The sequence below is a fragment of the Fistularia commersonii genome, chromosome 1, assembly GCF_037954325.1.
Source record: "Fistularia commersonii isolate RoL2024-O1a breed Wild chromosome 1, RoL_Fcom_v1.0, whole genome shotgun sequence".
In the NCBI taxonomy this organism is placed as follows: domain Eukaryota; kingdom Metazoa; phylum Chordata; class Actinopteri; order Syngnathiformes; family Fistulariidae; genus Fistularia; species Fistularia commersonii.
In genome coordinates, this window is record NC_141284.1 from 23,857,137 (window position 1) to 23,876,887 (window position 19,751).

At 41.1% G+C, this 19,751-nt stretch overlaps 2 protein-coding genes across 2 annotated transcripts; one reads left to right on the forward strand and one right to left on the reverse strand.

Moving 5' to 3' along the window:
• Nucleotides 1–3,907: 3,907 nt before the first annotated feature.
• otomp (otolith matrix protein) lies at nt 3,908–9,556 on the reverse strand. Its single transcript, XM_086145955.1, has 10 exons — nt 9,469–9,556; nt 9,237–9,373; nt 9,037–9,139; nt 8,728–8,913; nt 7,528–7,702; nt 6,900–6,967; nt 5,345–5,529; nt 4,989–5,160; nt 4,234–4,298; nt 3,908–4,060 (listed from the first exon to the last, which is right to left on the reverse strand). Exons 1-10 carry the CDS (start codon nt 9,554–9,556, stop codon nt 3,908–3,910), a joined length of 1,332 nt encoding a protein of 443 aa, XP_086002081.1.
• Nucleotides 9,557–11,698: 2,142 nt separating this feature from the next.
• Nucleotides 11,699–19,658, forward strand: acvr1l (activin A receptor, type 1 like). The gene is made up of 10 exons (XM_086155796.1): nt 11,699–11,827; nt 12,455–12,538; nt 13,506–13,760; nt 14,061–14,272; nt 14,828–14,927; nt 15,800–15,946; nt 16,325–16,600; nt 17,001–17,198; nt 17,777–17,907; nt 18,403–19,658. The coding sequence occupies exons 2-10, from the start codon at nt 12,466–12,468 to the stop codon at nt 18,532–18,534; spliced, it is 1,524 nt and encodes a 507-aa protein (XP_086011922.1). The 5' UTR covers nt 11,699–11,827; nt 12,455–12,465; the 3' UTR covers nt 18,535–19,658.
• The last annotated feature ends 93 nt before the right edge of the window (nt 19,659–19,751 follow it).

The window sequence follows — 19,751 nt, forward strand, 5'->3', positions numbered from 1 at the left end:
TGGTCTTAAAGAAATGTAAATACACAATAATCTTATTTTGTCCCCCCTGAATTATTTTATCATAGTGCTTGTTTTAATGGTTTGCCAACATTTTTGTTCCTTTTGTAGCAATCCGCTTCATTCTTTTTAAGAAGCCTCAGGAAAATGTCTTTCGGGACAAACAAGATACTGTCCATAAGTACACAAAATGAGCTTAAAATGAATTGTACATTAGCCAGAGAACATACAAAATCTATTTTTTGAAAAATAAATGATGTATTCTATAGTCAAATTAATGATACTAATTCTTTTTTCTTTTTCTTTTCATTTTCTTTTTTTGCTTGTAAAGGGCCTGCCTTGTAAATGCCTAAATCTTGATAGCCAACACAAATACACCCACTCAAGACGACAGAACCGAAGCTTCTGACTAAAACCTATCATAGAATATGTTTTTTCCGCAACAAACAAGGACTTAGTCATTTTAGGAAGGATTCGTCTCTCGGCCAACGTTAAGGGAGGGAATCACCCTCGCCAGCCAGCTCACTGTCAACTTGGAATTACATTTTCAACCACTCAAAACAAAAAAATATTGCTCCCTGCAGAAATATATTCTTCTTTCTGAACTGTTGCTGGCAGTTTATTACCGCTCAGACATATTCGGCCTGTCACATCTGCAAACTGAATCAATAGCAGAACTACTGAGTCAGCCTGCAGTCATACAAGAACTGGTGTGACACAAATACTTTATAATCTGTGTCTAATATCATTTATTATCAGATCAATTTACTGTGTAGATACTGTAATGGCAAACAGATTACATAATGTCACCGAGGAAATGAAACACATTTGTGTGACAAGTCTCCTTTTTCTGACAGACTATCTGCCCGCCTGCAGGCAGAAGAACAGCGGCGACGTTGGACGAATCTGCTGGTGAGGAGCCACATGTCGTCACCATGGAGACCCCGCTTTCCTTTGACCGTAAAAGATTTATGAAATGTCTTCGATCCACGAAATCATATTGCAACTGCTTTCAAATAAAAATGTATTAAGCTATAATATAGATGATATCTATATTTAATAAGATGTACATAAAGGCCACATGTACAGTGAACTTCTAAATTACTTGTTACTTTTGAGAACTTTCCAGAGTTTCAGCTTTAGATTTACTTTATCTGCTTTATATTCTTTACCTTTCTTTATTTGACACCAACAAAACTCAGCTTACAGGCATTGTTTCACAGTGAGTTTAAAGGCTCTAAATTCTTATTGTCAGTTAATAAATCAATAAAAATATTGTCAATGAATTAATAAACATTAACTCACCCATATTTAATGTATATAATCTTTGATATTATCATCATTCATATATAAAATTAATAATGGTGATAATGACATTAATTTATTATATTTTGTCAACATTTAATCCTCCATTAGATGAATAAAAAAAATTGTGGATATTTTGACAGTTTTCTCCCCTGGTACTCCCTTCTATAGACAGACATAGTATTAAATACTTTTTTCTGAATTGAGACAACCATATAATTTACCAGAATAAAACCAGACAAGTGCACATGCACTGTGAGCAGATGAAAGAATTCCCACTGGCAACAAAATAAAGTCAAAGTCGCATTTGAGTCCTTTTAATATGCCTACAATTTACTAACTTAAATCTTTTCAGCTGCTGGGTGACAAAAAAGATCCAAGCGTCGAAATCTTAAGTGGAGGAATAAAAGACTGCTGAATGACTTCCCGATGGTTGAAAGACTGCAAAGAGGCTGAATGGGTTGGTCTTATTGGTGCATTTGATCAAAATGTCCAGTGAGAGAGCCGACACCAGCAGTACTGCAATGCAGCTCCGACAGCTTGCAGCTAAACAGACTTTCTCTAAGGGGTTAAAAATGTAAACCAGATGAAACCAGGCCAATCTGTCCATGCTCGGCCGAGGTCTGCATACATGTGCTGTTGCATCACCTGCACACCTGTGTGGTCTGGCTATCTGCATCGGTGAACCTCAGAATGTCTCCATGGAGGGCTTTGTGTGTGTGTGTGTGTGTGTGTGTGTGTGGGTGGTGTTTGTATGAGCGTGTATGTGTGTGACCTCTATATTTTCTAACCTCCCTCTGTCCAAACGCTTCCAGTTGTCCTTGCCTCCCTTTTTTCCAAACATCCGAGGGGAAGACAGTGGACAATTTCTGAGGGAATCTGTGTGCACAAGGCAGAAAAAGTGAGAATAAACAAAACAGACTGTAAGTTGCAGTGGCTGAGATTTCATCGAGCAAATTTAATTTTCTCACAGATATTTTGTGAGGATAATTGGAAATTGGCTAGGAGGGAGAAAGAGATTATTCTATTTATCTCTATTTGTTTAATTGGTTGGAAGAAAATGAAGGTTCGCAGCTCCACACTTAACAGTCATATTTATATCAGACCTCTTTAAACAATTGAACGGTAAAAATAAGCAGCGCCACAGCTACAGTCATATTATGAAAACAGATATCGCTATGTAGAAAAGCCATTGCTGACCTGCACAAAATAACTTTTTCTTAATCAATGCGACATTTATCATATCGCTTGCTCACACTTGGGGAGTATTTGCATCAAGCAGCCAATGCAACCACATGATGGGACCCCATTTTATTTCAAATGGAAGACGTTGGGTTTGCATATTCACATCTGCTTTTAAAGCAAAATTTATTTATTTCTTTTGCATTATTATGGAGTCAAAAACAGAAATCTGAAGAAGAGAACTCAATCCAGTTTATTGCTAAACTCTACTGTGCAGAAAGAGAATAATCACAGAGGCGATGTCAATTAAAGCTCAGAATTGTGTCGTTGGAGAGTATGTTATACATTTCACAGTATACGCGTCTGTTTTTCAAGTGGGGCCATGAGGATTCAGCCCTTTACAATATCTAATTACAAGCCCCAAAAGCAACATTGTGCAGCAATCTTTATCTCGGACTAACAGTTTCAACGAAGCTGGATGCTACTCTGACTTCTAATTTCCAATTTGAATGTGCATTATATTCCTACTAGGTTTTAATACCGCATTCAAGTGATACAAGCTAAGTCTGAATTCTCACAGTCAAAACAATGCAGGGCATTTATAGAGAAGCCAAAAGAGGGAAACGAGATGGTAAACTCATCCTAATGACTATGCTATTGTCTGGTTCTGATTCATTCCAGTGGAAGATTTAGGAAAAACTTTTATATGCATTGGAGCAAAAGTATGGGAAACTTAATAAGCACTTTTGTGAAAACAAACGATATTAATCTATGACTTAAGATATGTGTGTTTTACCACTCTTACAGTGTTCAAATTTTCCAAGGGGGGGGGGTGCAAACCCAGCTATCAACGGAACGACCGGCGATTGTCGAGAATATTCTTGCAGCAGTTAAGCCAGCAGAGAAGTAGTCATCAGTTGCAGACCCATTTCTAGACAAAGCCGGAGTCTATTGCCGCGTCTGCCGCTGTAGCTTGTTAAGCGAACCATGCAACACGACTCCGCGTGTCAATTAGCCCCATGGAATCTAGTGACATTCAGATGACAGGTTTCACCAACCCAACTTACATTTCCATGAGAAATTCAGAGAGGAGGAAAGCGCTTGCGAAAAAGCCACAATATTATTATGTCCTCGCACCTAACACTACATAATGTTGCTTTAATATGGCGGTAGAATAAATGATCCCATGTATTTTAAGCTCACAATTAAGTGTCATATTACCGATATATTCAGTAGTCATAACTACTTGATAGATACATAACATACCCCCAAAAAACACAACAGATGTCTATATCATCTTTTGTGTTTCCATGGATAATTAAAAAAAAAAAAAGCAATGGGAGGGAAGGGTCACAGTAAGCCCATTTGGAGAAGTTCAAGCTATGAAAAGCTTGTTGAAAATAAAAATGTTTTTAAAGAAAACTCACGGATCACCATCGCCTAATCCCTTTCTCTTAAGTGTGTAATTACAGTAACGAGATACCAGGAAGCTGGCATGGCTCGGCCCGTGATACCAGACGTGAGAAAGCAGTGATCCAAAGTTGTGAGCTAAACAAGCCTTGGGAAAGTGGCAAGCCTGTCGGCACACAAACACAGTCCCGCATAGTCATATTAACTCATGTGCACACATGTCTCTCTCACACAGACACACACACACACACCCACACACACACACACACACACAAACAGTACGATCTACCAATTATGACATAAGAGCTGTGGGAAATAGTAGATAAAGTACGCGAATACACAGTAACTGAGACCTGCCCGCTCAAAGTTAATAGCACCCATTTGCTCAGTGTCAGAGGCAGAATCTGTGGGAAGAGGTTTAAAGCAAAAGTTTCAAGAGAAAGCAATCTTCCAACATACCTACAGGGCAGGAAACCAACTATGAGCAAGTTTTGAGTTCAACCTGTGACTTCTACAATATCCTCAACACATAGCACTCATTAGACAGTATTTTCATTCCATCATCTTAACTATTTGTTACTTTTTTCAAAGCAGCGTCAGTTTTCCGTCTGTTTAATTTCAAAACCTATATTTTTCCAAAGTTTAGGCAATAAGCCCCTCGCACCGCAGTCCTATGCTGCCGGCTATCATTACAAAGACATAATGACTCAGAACGGGTGGTTGGTATTCAGGGAGAAACCCAGCACAAAAGAGGGAAATGGATGTGACATGGAGGCACTGAGTTACAGAGGGACACAGATGGCAAGAAGGGAAGGCAGAGAGGAGGCACAGAGACGGGCTGGAAGTTGCTGCGATAGATGTCTTCCTCCTGTTTCATCAGCAGAAGCCTGTTGGACGGAACACGTGATAATCAGAACAGCTGCAGTGGTTGTGCACGCACACACACGCACAGTACCGACACCAATACCTACACACATAACTTTAAATGGTACGATATAAATACATTTGCTGTGCTTTTGCTTTCCTTTACCTTTTACGAACAGATCAACAAATTACCACCTTTACACACATGAAAGGGTGTACACGATTCTCACCTTCACACTCAAAGGCCCGCAGCGCAGTGGTGTAAGAGTGGCCCAGCCAGGAGACGAAGCTACCCACAACTCTCTGCAGGTGGTGGGTGATGTCGCTAAAGAGCAGATCAGATTCAGCGTAGCCCGCTGAGCTGAACAGGCTGAAACCCACTGTGGCATTACCGAAGGCATTCTGCAGGAGGAAGTGTGTGACAGCGCTCACTGCTTGAAGACATATAAGGTTGTGCAGAGGCCTGCACTTTGCGCGTGTGTGTACGGAATGATCAATACCATTGCATATATGATGTGAATTGAGATTCAGTCAATGCATAGGTATTCGCAGATATGCAGCCAATGCACTTTCTTCCATGTCCCACCTGTAATCGTTCCAGAAACTTCCAGACACGACACTTGTCCTCCATGCGCACCACCACAGCGTTGGTAGGCACGGCTGCCAGGTGGCATGTTTGATATTCATCCAAACCTGCTTCACTCCCATCAGGGCACAGCAGCTTTAGGTCCTCCATCTCCAGATCCAGAGCCCAAGACTCCTGGTTCCTTCCTGCTCAGATCCAGAGCGAAGGTGCGTCACATTAATCTTCTTTTGTTTTGGACAAGCCTTTAAGTTGATTTTTAGATATTTTTTTGCGGCAGTCAGCTGGCCCAGCTCAACTGTTATTCTAAACATTCTGCAAAAGCACCTTCGTTCATGAACAGCACTCAAGGGCCTATTATTCATTGTTCTACTTGTTTTTGTTACTTCAAGTTGACTTTTGTGTACGTCATTAGAGGTTAAAACAACCGAATACTGTGTTTTCAGAGTGCCAATGGGCCATATCAAAATAATGTCTGATCTACGAGATCACCTCACTGGTCCGATGAGAAGTTAGTCATTGTTGTGACTGGAATCGGGCCCCGGTCAAATTTTGTAAGACTAAAATGATGAGTCTAAATATCTGGACCAAAGTACAATATGTCTTTACGGCACCATCTGCACTTCCTGTTTACTGTCAGACCCAGGCTATGGTCTTTCCTGGCTTTGTGCTAAGCTAAGTCAAAGAGCTTGTGGCTTTACTTGATATCTCTACATGACATTAATGTGGAATTTCCCAGAATGTTGCATCGGTTTACTTCTCTGAGCCGGCAGTTCTAGTCATAATGGAAGAATTTTCAAATGTTCAACATCTGACCAAAAAAAAAAAGGAATGCAATTAACATTTCAAGTAACCGATTAGCTTGTAAGAACTCATTTGTAATTTTGGGAACTCCCTGATTTGTCAAGTAGTTCACCATCAATTTGAAACATGGATTTCTTACACAAGATTAAATCAGTGTGTTGACTCTTAGGATTGTGTTATTTTTGAGTTTTAACCAGGGCACCTAAAATCTCGAAAAGCAAAGAGAACCCCGTTTAAGCAAATATAAGGTGGAATGAAAACGGTAGACCTCCTGCAAGCCACCCTAGGATCCCAAACAACAGCATGGACTTTCTGTGTTTTCTTGACCCCGGTTAATTGATCCGACTCCAGACATATCTGAACCATATGAAAGGGCGTGCTTCGTTAAACAGCGGCAGTGTTTTTGGAGCCAGTGTCAAACTGCTCCTTCTTGGCTCTACCAGCAGAATTTGTGAAGCATGACTGAGATAATGTTCACCATTAATTTTGGATGTTGCCCAAAGCAGATGCAGCAAACAGGGATTTCGGGCGATCCATCGCTGGACAAAACGCCAGACGGACAGCGGCAAATGTAATGCCACTGGGTGTGGATCTGACCATCTGCACGATAGCGATGCTGCCGTCGTAAACATAGCGAAACACTGACATCCTGTGTCTCAACAGCGAGTAGCACTCACACCACTAACGACTACATATTAACCTTTCTCTGTTACAGTGTTATTTGACAATAAACTATGTAAAATTCAACACTGACCATCCAAGTTGTCAAAGACCGTCGTGTGTTTGACAAAGGCCACGTCGCCGAGGTTCTCTGCCACACACCTGAAAGAAATCCAGCAAACATAAACAACCAGGCTGAGCACGTGTGTAAATAAATCCAAATGTTAATCGGTGAGAAAATAAGCCAACTTTGGAATGCACTGATGTAAGAATGAAACACTGGAAGTCATGGATAAGACCGCGCACCTCAAACGCACCACTGCAACAGTCCAGCTTCAGCACAATGATACACTGTATATATAGTAACTACATTATGTCATTATTAACAATTTTACCATGTATGCAATGAGCGTAATTGACAGTTATTGCTGTATGTCATCGTTTACTTAAGGTCCACTTATTTTAATGTGTATGCATTCTTTTTTTAATGAATTATGTTTTCGTCTGTCACTCCTGTCATGTAATCTTTTAATGACAGGTTCTCACCCATTTATCACAGTTTTTCTATTATTCTCATCATCTTTTTTCTTTTTTCCTAGAGCAGACAGCACTTAATTAGCCATTATTTCCCCCTTGCGGAGATAAAATGGTTGAACTGGATATAAAGAGACACAAAGGCAGATGTCGGAACCACCTTTCCCATCTTAGTGACGACGCGGTACCTCAGCGCTCCTGCCTCGCCGTAGTGCCTCTCTCTGTGGTTGTTGGCGCAAATGTGTCTGTCGTTCTCGTCTCCTATGCAAGCCTCGCACAGGTTTTTGGGGTTGTTCCCACTGGGATCATGCTTGGGGTCTTTGACACCCGGCACACAGCTGTAACCGAAGAAGTTTCCCACCACTGGTGGAAAAACATGGAGTGGGTGAATGGGGAGGACGGATTTAAGAGGCTGCTAAAAACAGATTAATGATGTTAGTAGATGCAAATGAACTGCATTTTTAGAATGTCTGTTTGATTAATGCCGCAAATGGGGGACTATTTTCATTTACTCTATTGTTTGGTTTGGGCCACGAGATTGTTTAAACGACACTGCATGCTCCCATTAACTTGATGGATCTGATAACAATTTCACAACATGACACATTGCATTGGAGTTGCTGACAATTATCTAATGTTACAAAAAAAAAACAACAACACATTTTTGGGGTATTATGTACAGTGTAATACTTCTATGCTGGGATGGCTGAGGTCACAGCAGATGTAAGGACTGTGGGAATATTCTGATAACACTGGCTAATATTGGCAACAAGTTCTTCTCAATACAACTTTGGTTAAACTTCCTGAAGACTTGACATGCCAGATTTTTTTTTTTTTTTTTTTGTAAATGTTGCATTTTTAGTTGTTGAGCAAAATTGTGAGAAAATTATTGAGACATCCCTGAAACAGTCAGAGAAGCTGCATGAAAATTTAGCATCACGGTAATATCATTTAACATAAAATTACTTCCTGTGTTTTTAAATGTTTAATAGAAAAAGACATTATCAGGATAGGATAGTTATGCTAGTCAGCGTTGGAGGAATGTTTTCCTGCTGAGGTGACACAGATGAATCAGCTGTCATTTTCTCACTATGGGAAAAGAGGATGAATCAGTGTTATCCACGAAAATGTCCCACTTTGTCAGCAGCCTGAAATCGCAATCTGTTCAGCATTTCATACACATTTTCCTACCAGTTTCACTTTCACTTTCATGCTGCTGTGGTCTATGACCTATATCCTGTTATCTCTAACCCCCTCTGCCCTTTCACCGCCTAGTCCCCCATAACAGATTGACCCTCCTCCCTCAGAACCTCTTATTTTCCAATTCACACACACATACATCCTCGCACTGCGTCGTCCCACCGCGCTCTCCCCCAGCTCTGCCTCACCTCGGGGGAAGTTGCACTGTTCCCCCACACTGATCTGGGAGGTATTGACTAGATAGCCAATAGGAACGGTCCACCCAACTGTGGTGCGCATGCCTGGGTGGCAGGAGCTGCGCTCGTGCATCTCCAGTAAAGACAGGTCAGATGAAGAGCGACGGGCTATTGCTACCACATAGTAGCTGATGCCATCTGGAGAGAGGGAGCCAGAGAACGATTACACGGAAAAGCAAATTGGAAGAAATGCTGAAATATGACTCACATTTGGCTTTTGGCATTGGCATTTGGCTACCGATGATCCAGCCACTGACTTACCCACTGCATTGTGGGATTCTCCCGCTGCCACTTCCAGCCCATGGCAAAGGCCTGCTGCATAGATGTCATCTGCAAACATGGTGGCCGCATCTGCTGTCCCATTCTGAGACACAAACAAAAAATGTTTTACGATTACTTGCAGGGCACTCGCTCTTTTTTAAAACCAGCCCAACAAAGCCCAGCTCTATTTTTATTGGTACCTTAATTTTCTCCATGCAGTCTCTTGTATTCAGGCCGCGAACACACTGTAAAGTCCCCCTAACATGCCGAGCTGTTGCGTTCCCAGCCAGATCCAAACACTTCTGCTCCTCAGCATTGGATATTACACACCATGAGACTGAATATGCAAATGAAATGAGAAATTTACAACATATAACCGCCCATATTTAGCATTCCCATGAGTTACAATCATCATAAGCATTTTCAACAAACCTGTCGTTTTTTGATTGGAGACACAGCTGACAGAAAGCAGAGGCAAAAAGAGGAGAAAAGTTCCAGGTGGTCTTTTGTGGAAATGCATATTGCTGCGGTAAGAAACTGCTTTGGGAAAATACTCTATTACAGCGGTGATGAGGAGCAGGAAGATTTCATTGCAGGAGAGGAAAAAAGACTAAGCCACTACTCCTTCCTCTTATAACCTGGGTCTGAGTGAGTTGGAGAGAGGGGGAGAGCGTGCAGAAGGTGGAAGAATGAGCATAGATGTAGGAAGAAGAAAACATTACATTATTCCCCTATCCCCTCCTCAAAAGATAATCCTTCCTCCGTCTAATGATAGCAGGATAGCATTTCCCTCCGATTATTCACTGAGACTGATCCGTAGTGGGGGTATAGTGGTGGACACATGTAGCCTGGGAGCAGCCGGGGTCACTTGGTGCAGAGTGTCGATCGGGGGTCCTTAATTAAAAAAAGCAGCGGACAATGTTCCTCTGTGCTGGAGCCACGTTGATGGAGAACAGATACTGGACGGGTCTCGTTTTTAACTCAGTGGAGACTAAACCCTCAGGTAAGCAAGAACAAACAGCGCTGGCTATTGTTCATGGTCCAGTGGAGGGAAAACATATCAGACACTTGATACAAGTCATGCACATGAAAAAGCTTCACTGACAATTTTTTTTTGAGTAAGATAGAAACTGTGTTAGCCAAAAATTTGATCAATGACACTAATAACCAAAACAGGAGGCGACGGCTGAAGATGGGAGTGATGGAATAAATCGCCCGATCCTTTAATTTGCAGAGTTATGCAATTTAAGACTTGCATGATTGGTCAGGTGTTGAGAGACCAGATTGGTTTCCATGCAGGTTTTAGAAAAAAGGGAGAGGAGTGATATCTGATCCTTAGCGTGCATGGTTGAAGAAACAAGGAAACACAAAACTACTTTTGAAATCAAGAAATGACAGCCAGACTGAAATGTTCCCAGCATCTCTTGTGAGTAAGAATATTGTATCTGCACTTCGCAATGTTCTACATCATCTAAATAAATTGGTATCGCTAACAATTCAAAAGGACCCCATTCATGGCAATAAATACTTGCGTTGTTTTTCTGTTTTTTTCATGCACAAACACAAGAAGGACTTAAAAATGTTACTTCCACTCATATAATTCTTGCACAAATCCTCACAAAAGAAGAGTCTTCTCAAAATAGAATTCCCTGTGTGGTACAGGAACTGCTTAACAAATTTGAGTCTTTAGAATCAGCGTGATACCAATTTTTTTTTGTTTGTTTGTTTCCTTTTTGAAAACAGATGCAAGGATTTACAGGCTTAGACAATCTTGCTTTGAAAAAAAAAACATCTAAGCTTGGTAATGGTGAAATTCACTGTTACATTCTCACCACGCCATTACTGTGATCTGTCTTTTCAATATACGTGCTTTACCTTTATGTTTCTGACAAGATTTTGGTTTCACTAAGCAAATTTTGAAAAACACCTGAGCTGCTTTTTACCTTATCTTTTTTAATTTACAACTTAACAAGGACTTGGGATTTAAACTAGATTGCCCTGTAAAAAAATAAATAAAAATTCTTGTATACTTTGCATATTTCCCGACCCACCGGTTTCTAATTTCAGTTTTTCTGATTGCCTTTATATATTAAAAAGAATATGGTATAATGCTATATAGTGAGATTTTTAATTATGTTGTTACTTGTGTCACTATCAAAATGTTGAATTATTACATGATTTATCATTTATAATTTGGAAAGCTTTCCTTAACTTGCTATGTGATGCATTATAATTAGGATAAGAGGATTTTCAATTAGAAGACATATTTTGCAGCTATAAGATAATGAAATAACAAATAATATATTTATCTGGAAATAGGTGTATGGAAATAGATGTATGGAAAAGAAATAACTTGTTCAATACCGCAGTTGAGTCACCAACTTATGCAGTTATTTTCATTTGTACTATGATCATCTTCCAAAACTTCATTTTATCAAACATTTTAAAAAAATCCTTAAAATATTAGCACAGCTTTTAAAGTCGATATTCTTCGTTCTTTTCCTTATTATTGGATTTAAAATTATAATTGTCTTTGGCCAATCACGTTATCGTGTCGGCTTCTTTTAGCTCGTGACATCTGGCAACACGCGCCCCACAATGCATCTCTGCAATCATGTTTTGGTGACGTCATGTGTACTTGGAAGGAAAACAGCCAGTGGGTGGGCCGGGTCGGGTGTGTTCCCTGTTTCTTTTGCTGCAAGTCACTGCTGCACCATTGTTTTAAGTAATTACACGGGTATACACATACGCATCATAGAATGAGGTAGACACTCTTATCCGGGTGTGCCAGGTATGTAAATTTGACGTATTGTTCACTTCGGGGCGACATCGCTTTGTGCTGTACAGCTAGCTTGCATGGCTAACAGTAGTAGCTGTAGCGGCAGCTGGCAGCCGTCGGTCTGACTGGCGCCGTGGAGGCGCCTGTCTCCAGCCAATAAAACCGCCTGTTAATGGCCCGTCGGCTACAGCAAACAATTAGGTACCCAGTCTGCGGTGTTTTCTCTGGTGGGGTTAGCTGATAGCTGTTCTCGAAAGACTTGTTGCTTGACATTGAAATTAAAGGATATAGCCTGCTAGCTAAGGTGTACAACATGCTACTGTAATTATTAGCATTCAGACTAACGACTACCATGAGCAATAAGCTAATCAATAAAAGCGTCTATAACCTAGCTTGCTAGCCTCAGGGCCATATGATGATCAGTCACGTTTATAAATGTACTCGTTTTGATTGAAGACAAATAGTTGGGGGGCTTGCCGAGCACAGTTGACTCTTGTTTTATGGTCCTTAAGTTGTTGCTTGGTTGAGGAAATAAGCGGGATCATTAGGAAACATGAAAAGGAGTAAATGCAATTATCCACTTTACTGTCATGAACTCATTAGTCGTCTCTCTGGCTACTCTGTCCCTGTCTACGCCAGTGCACTGAAACATGGGTGGTTGCTGTATCCACATCCTTCTGGTCCTCCTCCTGTGGGCCCTGCAGACATCAGCTGAGGACGCAGGTAATGTGCTCACGTCTTTACTCGGTGGATTATTGGTGGCTGATAACAGGCGATATGTCATACAACACCAGGATATCATCGTCAAAGACAGACAGACGTGCATTTACCGTTGTGTCCAAGGTATCACGTATTTAGAAGACAAATCAGAAGTGTTGCTAATTTTTATTTAAACTAAAGTTGTGATACCTACAGGTATAGACAACCATTTGTCAAGTGTTCTGATTGGTTGGTTGTTTTTCTGAACTGGACTGTTGATACTCATGTATACATGGCACCATGTTTTTCCTAGTCATTTATCAGTGTGCAAGTACATAGCAACTGCATATGTCCAGCAGAAGCAAAAGGGCATTGAATGGGTTTATCGCAATTCTTCATTAAAATATCCAAGGTTAATTGCTTTGAAAATACAGTTTTGTGTCTGAATCAAAACTATAAAGGCAATTTATGTATAGTTTTGATTTGTTTTTGAAAGTGTTTTTCTTTAAACAAAAACTGTGTGTCTCACCCTTCAGTCGTAACAAATGTTTTGTTCAATTCCAAATATCTATGTTTCTAGGCAACACACTTACTTACAGTAAATGTCCAGGATACTTCATGTCAGGAACCTTTATGTACTTAAAATTGGGTATCAACCAATATGTAACTTTTTTGGTCTTCATGTTGCTTACTTTATAATAAAGATATTTAAGATTGCTTATTGCTGTCATATTCATTACGTTGCTCATGAATTTGAGAATGCATTCACTGTAGTAGATGCGTTTAAAAAAAGAAACTCAAATCTTTGTCAATGTTTGAAAATCTTTTCTAAAAACATTTCTACTATCTTTTAACCCCTTGCTGGCTGTAGTAAGTAAAACTATTCAACCCAATTTCAGCGTCACAGTATTTGTTGGTATGGCACCATGCTGTTAATGCATAGTTAAGGCATATCTCTGAAAGTGATGAACTCATCTTATCTCTTCCACAGATGGACAGCTGGTGTGTCTCTGTGATAGTTCAATATGCCTCCAGGGCACCCAGTGCCGCGGTACACGGTGCTTCTCCTCTGTCAATGTGGACAGCAACGGTGTGGTGTTCAAGCGTGGTTGCCTCATCGGGGCGGAGAAAATCCGCTTGCAATGTTATACGGCGCCGTCCTACAACCAGGCTATGTACTGCTGCTCACAGGACATGTGTAACAGCAACACCACCCGGAGTGCCCTGATGTCTCTCCTGCCGTCAGGTGCGTAAGACAAACACAGTCGTTTCATTAAGTGTGCTCTGTGTTTGTCCTTGAAAAAACATAGATATTGACTAATAGGCCAAAAGCTTGTGTAACATCCCCATCCTTTGAAATGTCATCTTGTAACAAATAAGAAAAAGTAAACAATCGTGGTGATATCAAGTAGTTCTAAAAACAGAATCAAATTCATTTTCAGACAGTCAGGACTGTTTGATTTCTCTTAAAAATCTCATAAATTCATCATCTTATTGCAGTTTTCCTTTTTTCTTGATGTTCGAACTTGTCTTTGCTTGCGAACAGCCCTAGAAGGTGAGCCAGGACTGTACCAGGTTGAGATGTTGGCTCTCTTTGTACTGGCTCCAGTGGTGGTTCTGGCCCTGCTTTCAGTAGTGTCAGTACTAGCCTGCAGGAGGCTCCACCACGGCCGTCTGCAGAGGCTGCAGGAGTTCGACACAGAACAAGGGGCGATTGATGGACTCATCACCTCCAACGTGGGGGACAGCACTTTAGCAGTAAGACCTGAGATGATAACACTGAAAACATGAGGAGAAGCAAACATTATTTGTTATATCATAGGTGAAAATAGTCTTTACAACTTTTGCATCCATGTATTTTTGGCTTTGATTTTGAAACTGTGAAAATGAATTTCTGTGTTTTACTGTAATTTAGATCCATTTATCAAATTAATTGAAATTTTACCCAGTTCATATGGTATTTTGCGGTGGTTGATGATGGCTTGTTGCAATTATTATTATTACTTATTTATGCTGAAATATTGTTTTCAACATTGACAAACCACCATCATTCCAAGTTCGTAGTATATGATGTAGAAAAAATGATTTATGGATTTCGTTTAGTTGTTTTTTTTCCTCGAATATATCCTTCAATGATCAAAAAATATTGATTTTTTTTGTTGTTTTTTTTTTGCGATGTTGGTTTTTGAAAGACAAAAAAGTTGACTCATAATGTCTAATTGGTACACTTGTGTTTTCATGCTCGGGTTCATCGTGTTTATGTTACGTACAGCTGTTAGTACTGACATCACTGATTGTTGTCTGTCTATGTAGGACCTGTTGGATCGCTCGTGCACGTCAGGCAGTGGGTCAGGTCTTCCTTTCCTCGTTCAAAGGACTGTGGCTAGGCAGATCAGTCTGGTCGAGTGTGTGGGTGAGTAAAACACACCCTCCTGCATGATTTATTCAAATCTATGTCATTACTTATTTATTCAGTGACTTCAACATCCCTTTAGGGGAAGGAGATACCCAGGAAACAATTGTCACGGACAGTGAAAAGTAAATGATGGAATGATGGCGTTCTTCATCATATTATGTATTACTGATTAAGCTTAATGAAATATATCAAACCAGCTGTCGGGTTCTGTTTTACTTAATGTTTATTTGTTGAGTAGGGTTTTTCAAAGACAGGAGGATGAGCTAGAGGTCGCAGAGATGAAAATGCTAAGGTTCTCTTTGGGAGTGACCAGGATGGATAGGATCAGGAATGAGTCTATCAGAGGGAAGGCTTATGTTACATGTTTTGGAGAGAAGGTCAGAGAAGCCAGACTGAGATGGTTGGGTCATGTACAGAGGAGGGATAGAGAATATATTGGTAGACGGATGCTGGAATTGGAGCTGCCAGGAAGGAGGTCTAGGAGGAAGGCCAAGGAAAAGATTTATGGACTAAAAAGGATATGAAGGTAGTTTGTGTGAGAGAGGAGGATACAGAGAATAGGGTTAGATGGAGAAGATTGTTTTCGTTGTGGCGACCCCTGAAGGGAAAAGCCAAAAGGAGAAGATTAGTTGGGTTTTTCAGTCATACCTAAAAAGAAAAATCTTACAAACCCTAGCACACACCGTATAAGTTTGTTGCTCAACAGCCCTAAAAGCCTCACTCAAATCATCCAGCTACTTTTCTGTAATCCAGTTGTACATCTGACAGACAACACAGGAGAGGCAGCTTATGCCCAGATCTTTTCATATGGTATATTTATCTTGATTTAAAAGAAAAAAAAATCTTATTCTCTCATCCATCCATTTAAGGCAAGGGGAGGTATGGAGAGGTGTGGCGAGGCCAGTGGCAGGGGGAGAACGTGGCAGTGAAAATCTTCTCTTCCAGAGATGAAAAGTCCTGGTTTAGAGAGACTGAGATCTATAACACTGTCCTTCTCCGACATGAAAACATACTGGGTGAGTCTGTTGCACGAACAATATAACTCCTATTGCTCTCCCACACCACCAGAGGGAAAATTCTCGACAGATGTGGTTTTACTTTTTCTACCATTATTTTATCAGTTTCTCTCAGATATTTATTTCAACAGATCAAGAACCAATAAAACGTCTTAGAGCAAATCCTTGATTTCATTTTGACAAATTCTATTTTGCTCTACATAAGATCATTGATAATTTATCATCAAACACCGTCTTTAGAGTTTCACCTTACTTGCACTGAAGATAAAAGCAATAACAGCAGTACCTCCGTAATATCGTGATTAGATGATTGGCACGGACAGCAGGAACAGGAAGAACTTGCCAGGCTTTATTGTAAATTAAACTCTCCCTTTTCAGGCTTCATGGCGTCTGACATGACATCGAGAAACTCCAGCACCCAGCTGTGGCTCATCACCCATTACCATGAAAATGGCTCCCTGTACGACTACTTGCAGCGCGTTGCCATAGAAACCTCCGAGGGCTTGGTGATGGCTGCCTCGATAGCATGCGGCCTGGTGCATCTCCACACGGAGATCTTTGGCGCGGAGGGGAAACCAGCCATCGCACATCGAGACCTGAAGAGCAAAAACATCCTGGTCACCAAAGAGCTGCGCTGCTGCATCGCAGATCTGGGTCAGTCTTTGCTATTAGACAATGCTGATGTTTGTTTTCATCACTTTATCTTTGAAAGAGTTTGCCCTTGGGTCGGGTTTTCTTCTTTGATCCCTTGCAGTTCCAGTTTTGGTCCAGTATTCCTGTCGAGATTGTCACCAGCTCTGAAATTGTCTCCATATATTCCCAAGTGTTGCCATTTTAAAACCGATGTAATTAACGTGTAGGAAGACTTATCTGTATCTGTTTTTGATTGGCAAAATGTATATAGGTTTTTCATGTCGCTGTTTGGTAAATTGATTTGCCTTCATCCGTCGGAAATGTTGCAACTGGCTCGAACTTAGATGTTCGATTTCGACTTGAAATGGCCCGACAGCATATCTCACAACATATCTCAAGCATCAAGTCCTGTGTGTTGCAGGTCTTTCTGTCACCCACTCGCAGACGGACAATCTGTTGGACGTGGGCAACAATCCCAAAGTGGGCACCAAGCGATACATGGCGCCTGAGGTGCTGGATGAAACTATTCAGACCGAGTGCTTCGACGCCTACAAGAGAGTGGACATCTGGGCGTTCGGGTTGGTGCTGTGGGAGATAGCGAGACGCACATACAGCAATGGTGAGTGGGTAAAGTGGAACCTCTCATTCCCCAGAAAGGTTCTGTCGGTTTGTGAAAACCGCTCAGTCAGAGCTCAGCGCGTCTTTTTTGGTTTTGCTTTCAGAACACTCAAGTAGAGCCCGAGGGTTCTCCATGTGCTGGGCTCGGCTCGGTTCGGTCTAAAATATCAGAGTTCATGATTTATCGTTTGACTTTTTAACATACAAGGAGCATTTTCTCACTAAAACTCATCAGGTTTATTCTTTGTTGAATTCATTAATGAATTCCAAGAGTAACTTGGGAATAATTCACATTTGCAATAAAACAAAAAAAATCTAAATCAGCTATGAAATGAGAACCTTGCTCAAGGTCTCAAAACAAGGAGCGGAACCTTGATTTAAATCTTCACGCAGAAACTGTTGGCAAGTAATTGAATCTGACGTGTGATTTCCCATTTCAAGCAAACGCTGCTGATCCATACTGATCGAGAATTGTCCGTCTGGACTTGATTTGATTTCTTTTTTCCTGTGGTTCCCAGCTCTTGCTCAACACAGACTGAACCAGTTGTGTTTTGATTTCTCTCTCATTTTGCCTCCCAGGCATCGTGGAAGAATACAAGCCTCCATTCTACGATCAGGTACCAAATGACCCGAGCTTTGAGGACATGAGGAAGGTGGTGTATATTGAACAGCAGAGGCCTTTCATTCCCAATCGCTGGTTCTCAGACCCAGTAAGTAATAAAACCTTCAGCAAACACTTGGGTTTCCTTGGGGGGGGTTCAAATGCAAAGAGAGGTGCACACCGGTGTCTTTGCTACATGTGTGATGGATTCATTCTTTTTTTTTTTTTTTTTACCACGTTTATTCCTCCAGGCATATCAAATGACATAATGCTGTAAAAACCGATGAGTGTGATTGTAAAGTTGTATCAGAAGGAACGACAGGCACCGTCGCGATATTATCATCGGTCATCAATACAACAAAATTTATATCCAAGTCTTTTCAGTGTAGCCATATTGATCCATGGATACGTCTAGTTAAATTACTGACAGTGAACACAGCGGAAGAATACAATGTCCTTCTCTACATCACTTCGCATCACAGAGCAATAAATGGTGCTTTGTAGGGGACAATTTTGCTCCCAAACACAGGTACTGTGAAAATGCAGCACTTCTCCTTCATGCTTCATCCGACTGACGTGTTTCTCTCCACCTCTCCCCGTTAAGACTCTTTCTGCTCTGGTGAAACTGATGAAGGAGTGTTGGTACCAGAACCCCTCAGCCAGGCTGACAGCGCTACGTATCAAGAAGACCCTGGATAAGATTCACAGCTCCCTTGAGAAGGGCAAGGAGTCGTGAAAGGGCGAGGAGCTCCAGAGGCAGCTGAGTGAAGAGCCACGGAGAAGGAAAACGTGACCGGAGGGAAGAATTGTTTGCATCATCCAGTCTCTTCCATCCCTCGTTCTCTCACCACTTCCTTTTTCCCCGGTTGCCTTCCAGTGACCTCCTCCTCACTGGTCTGAGGCCCGCACAGACATTTGGATCTGTCCTCAGTATTAGCCAGCCTTCACTACAGAACATCAATCGGTCGCCAGCATGTTCACACAGACTTTGGACTGCTGCTGTGTGACAAAGGTGGGCAACCTCCATCCCAGTTCTAGGAAGCCCATTTAAGACTGTGCTGGCCTTCTTAAACACACATTCACTTCTGTGTCTGATCTCCTGTCTGTGTTTTTGGCATCGGACAATCAGAGTTGTTGAAGTGATTTAGCTCCAGTGGGAAAGGCCACAGTCACATCCACCCACAGAGGACAAGAGCCAACAGGATCAAAATGTTTTTAAACTTTTAAAAAAGTTGTATAATATTTATCTCTTACATCTCCACCAGAAACACTACTGAAGATGTGTAAAACAATGGTACTTGACACTAACTGAATTTATATATAGCCATTTATTCTATTGGACTTACTCTACTCGTGACATTACTGTCGGAAAGGGTTCGTCGACAGAAACTGAACTCATCAGATTCATGGAGAACCCTGGTAACTTTACAGATACATGTGCACCCCTGCGCTTCCAGGACCAGACGCGTGTGAAATACCTGCACATAGAAATTAGTTCTAGAGTCCTAAAGTATTGAATTAATAAGTTTCTCTCATAATCTCCACTTGGCTGATGAAGAGAAGGATGGCCCAGCCTGTTTATGCTACAACTGGTGGTTTTTGGATTGTTTTTTCCCCCTAGGTAATGAGCGGGATCCTTTTGGCGCAAGTCGTGCCTCCATTTCGGCTCGTCCCCCAGCATGCCAGGCTGTGTAAGATATCGACAAAATGGAAAACGCTCCATCTTTATTTGGAAACTATTGTTCAACCTGTGTGTGCAGTTACGGAGGAATATGTTCACAAAAGCTGGTTTTGTTAAAAAAAAAAAATGTAGCTTTGTCTTTTTATATGTAATAAAACATTTACAGTGCTCTTACTTAATTTTCAGCTATCCAGAGTTATGATTCAGAAAAAAAAAAAAAGATCGGTACAGAGCCGGGCTGTGCCCTGAATGTGTTAAGAAACTTTAATGAC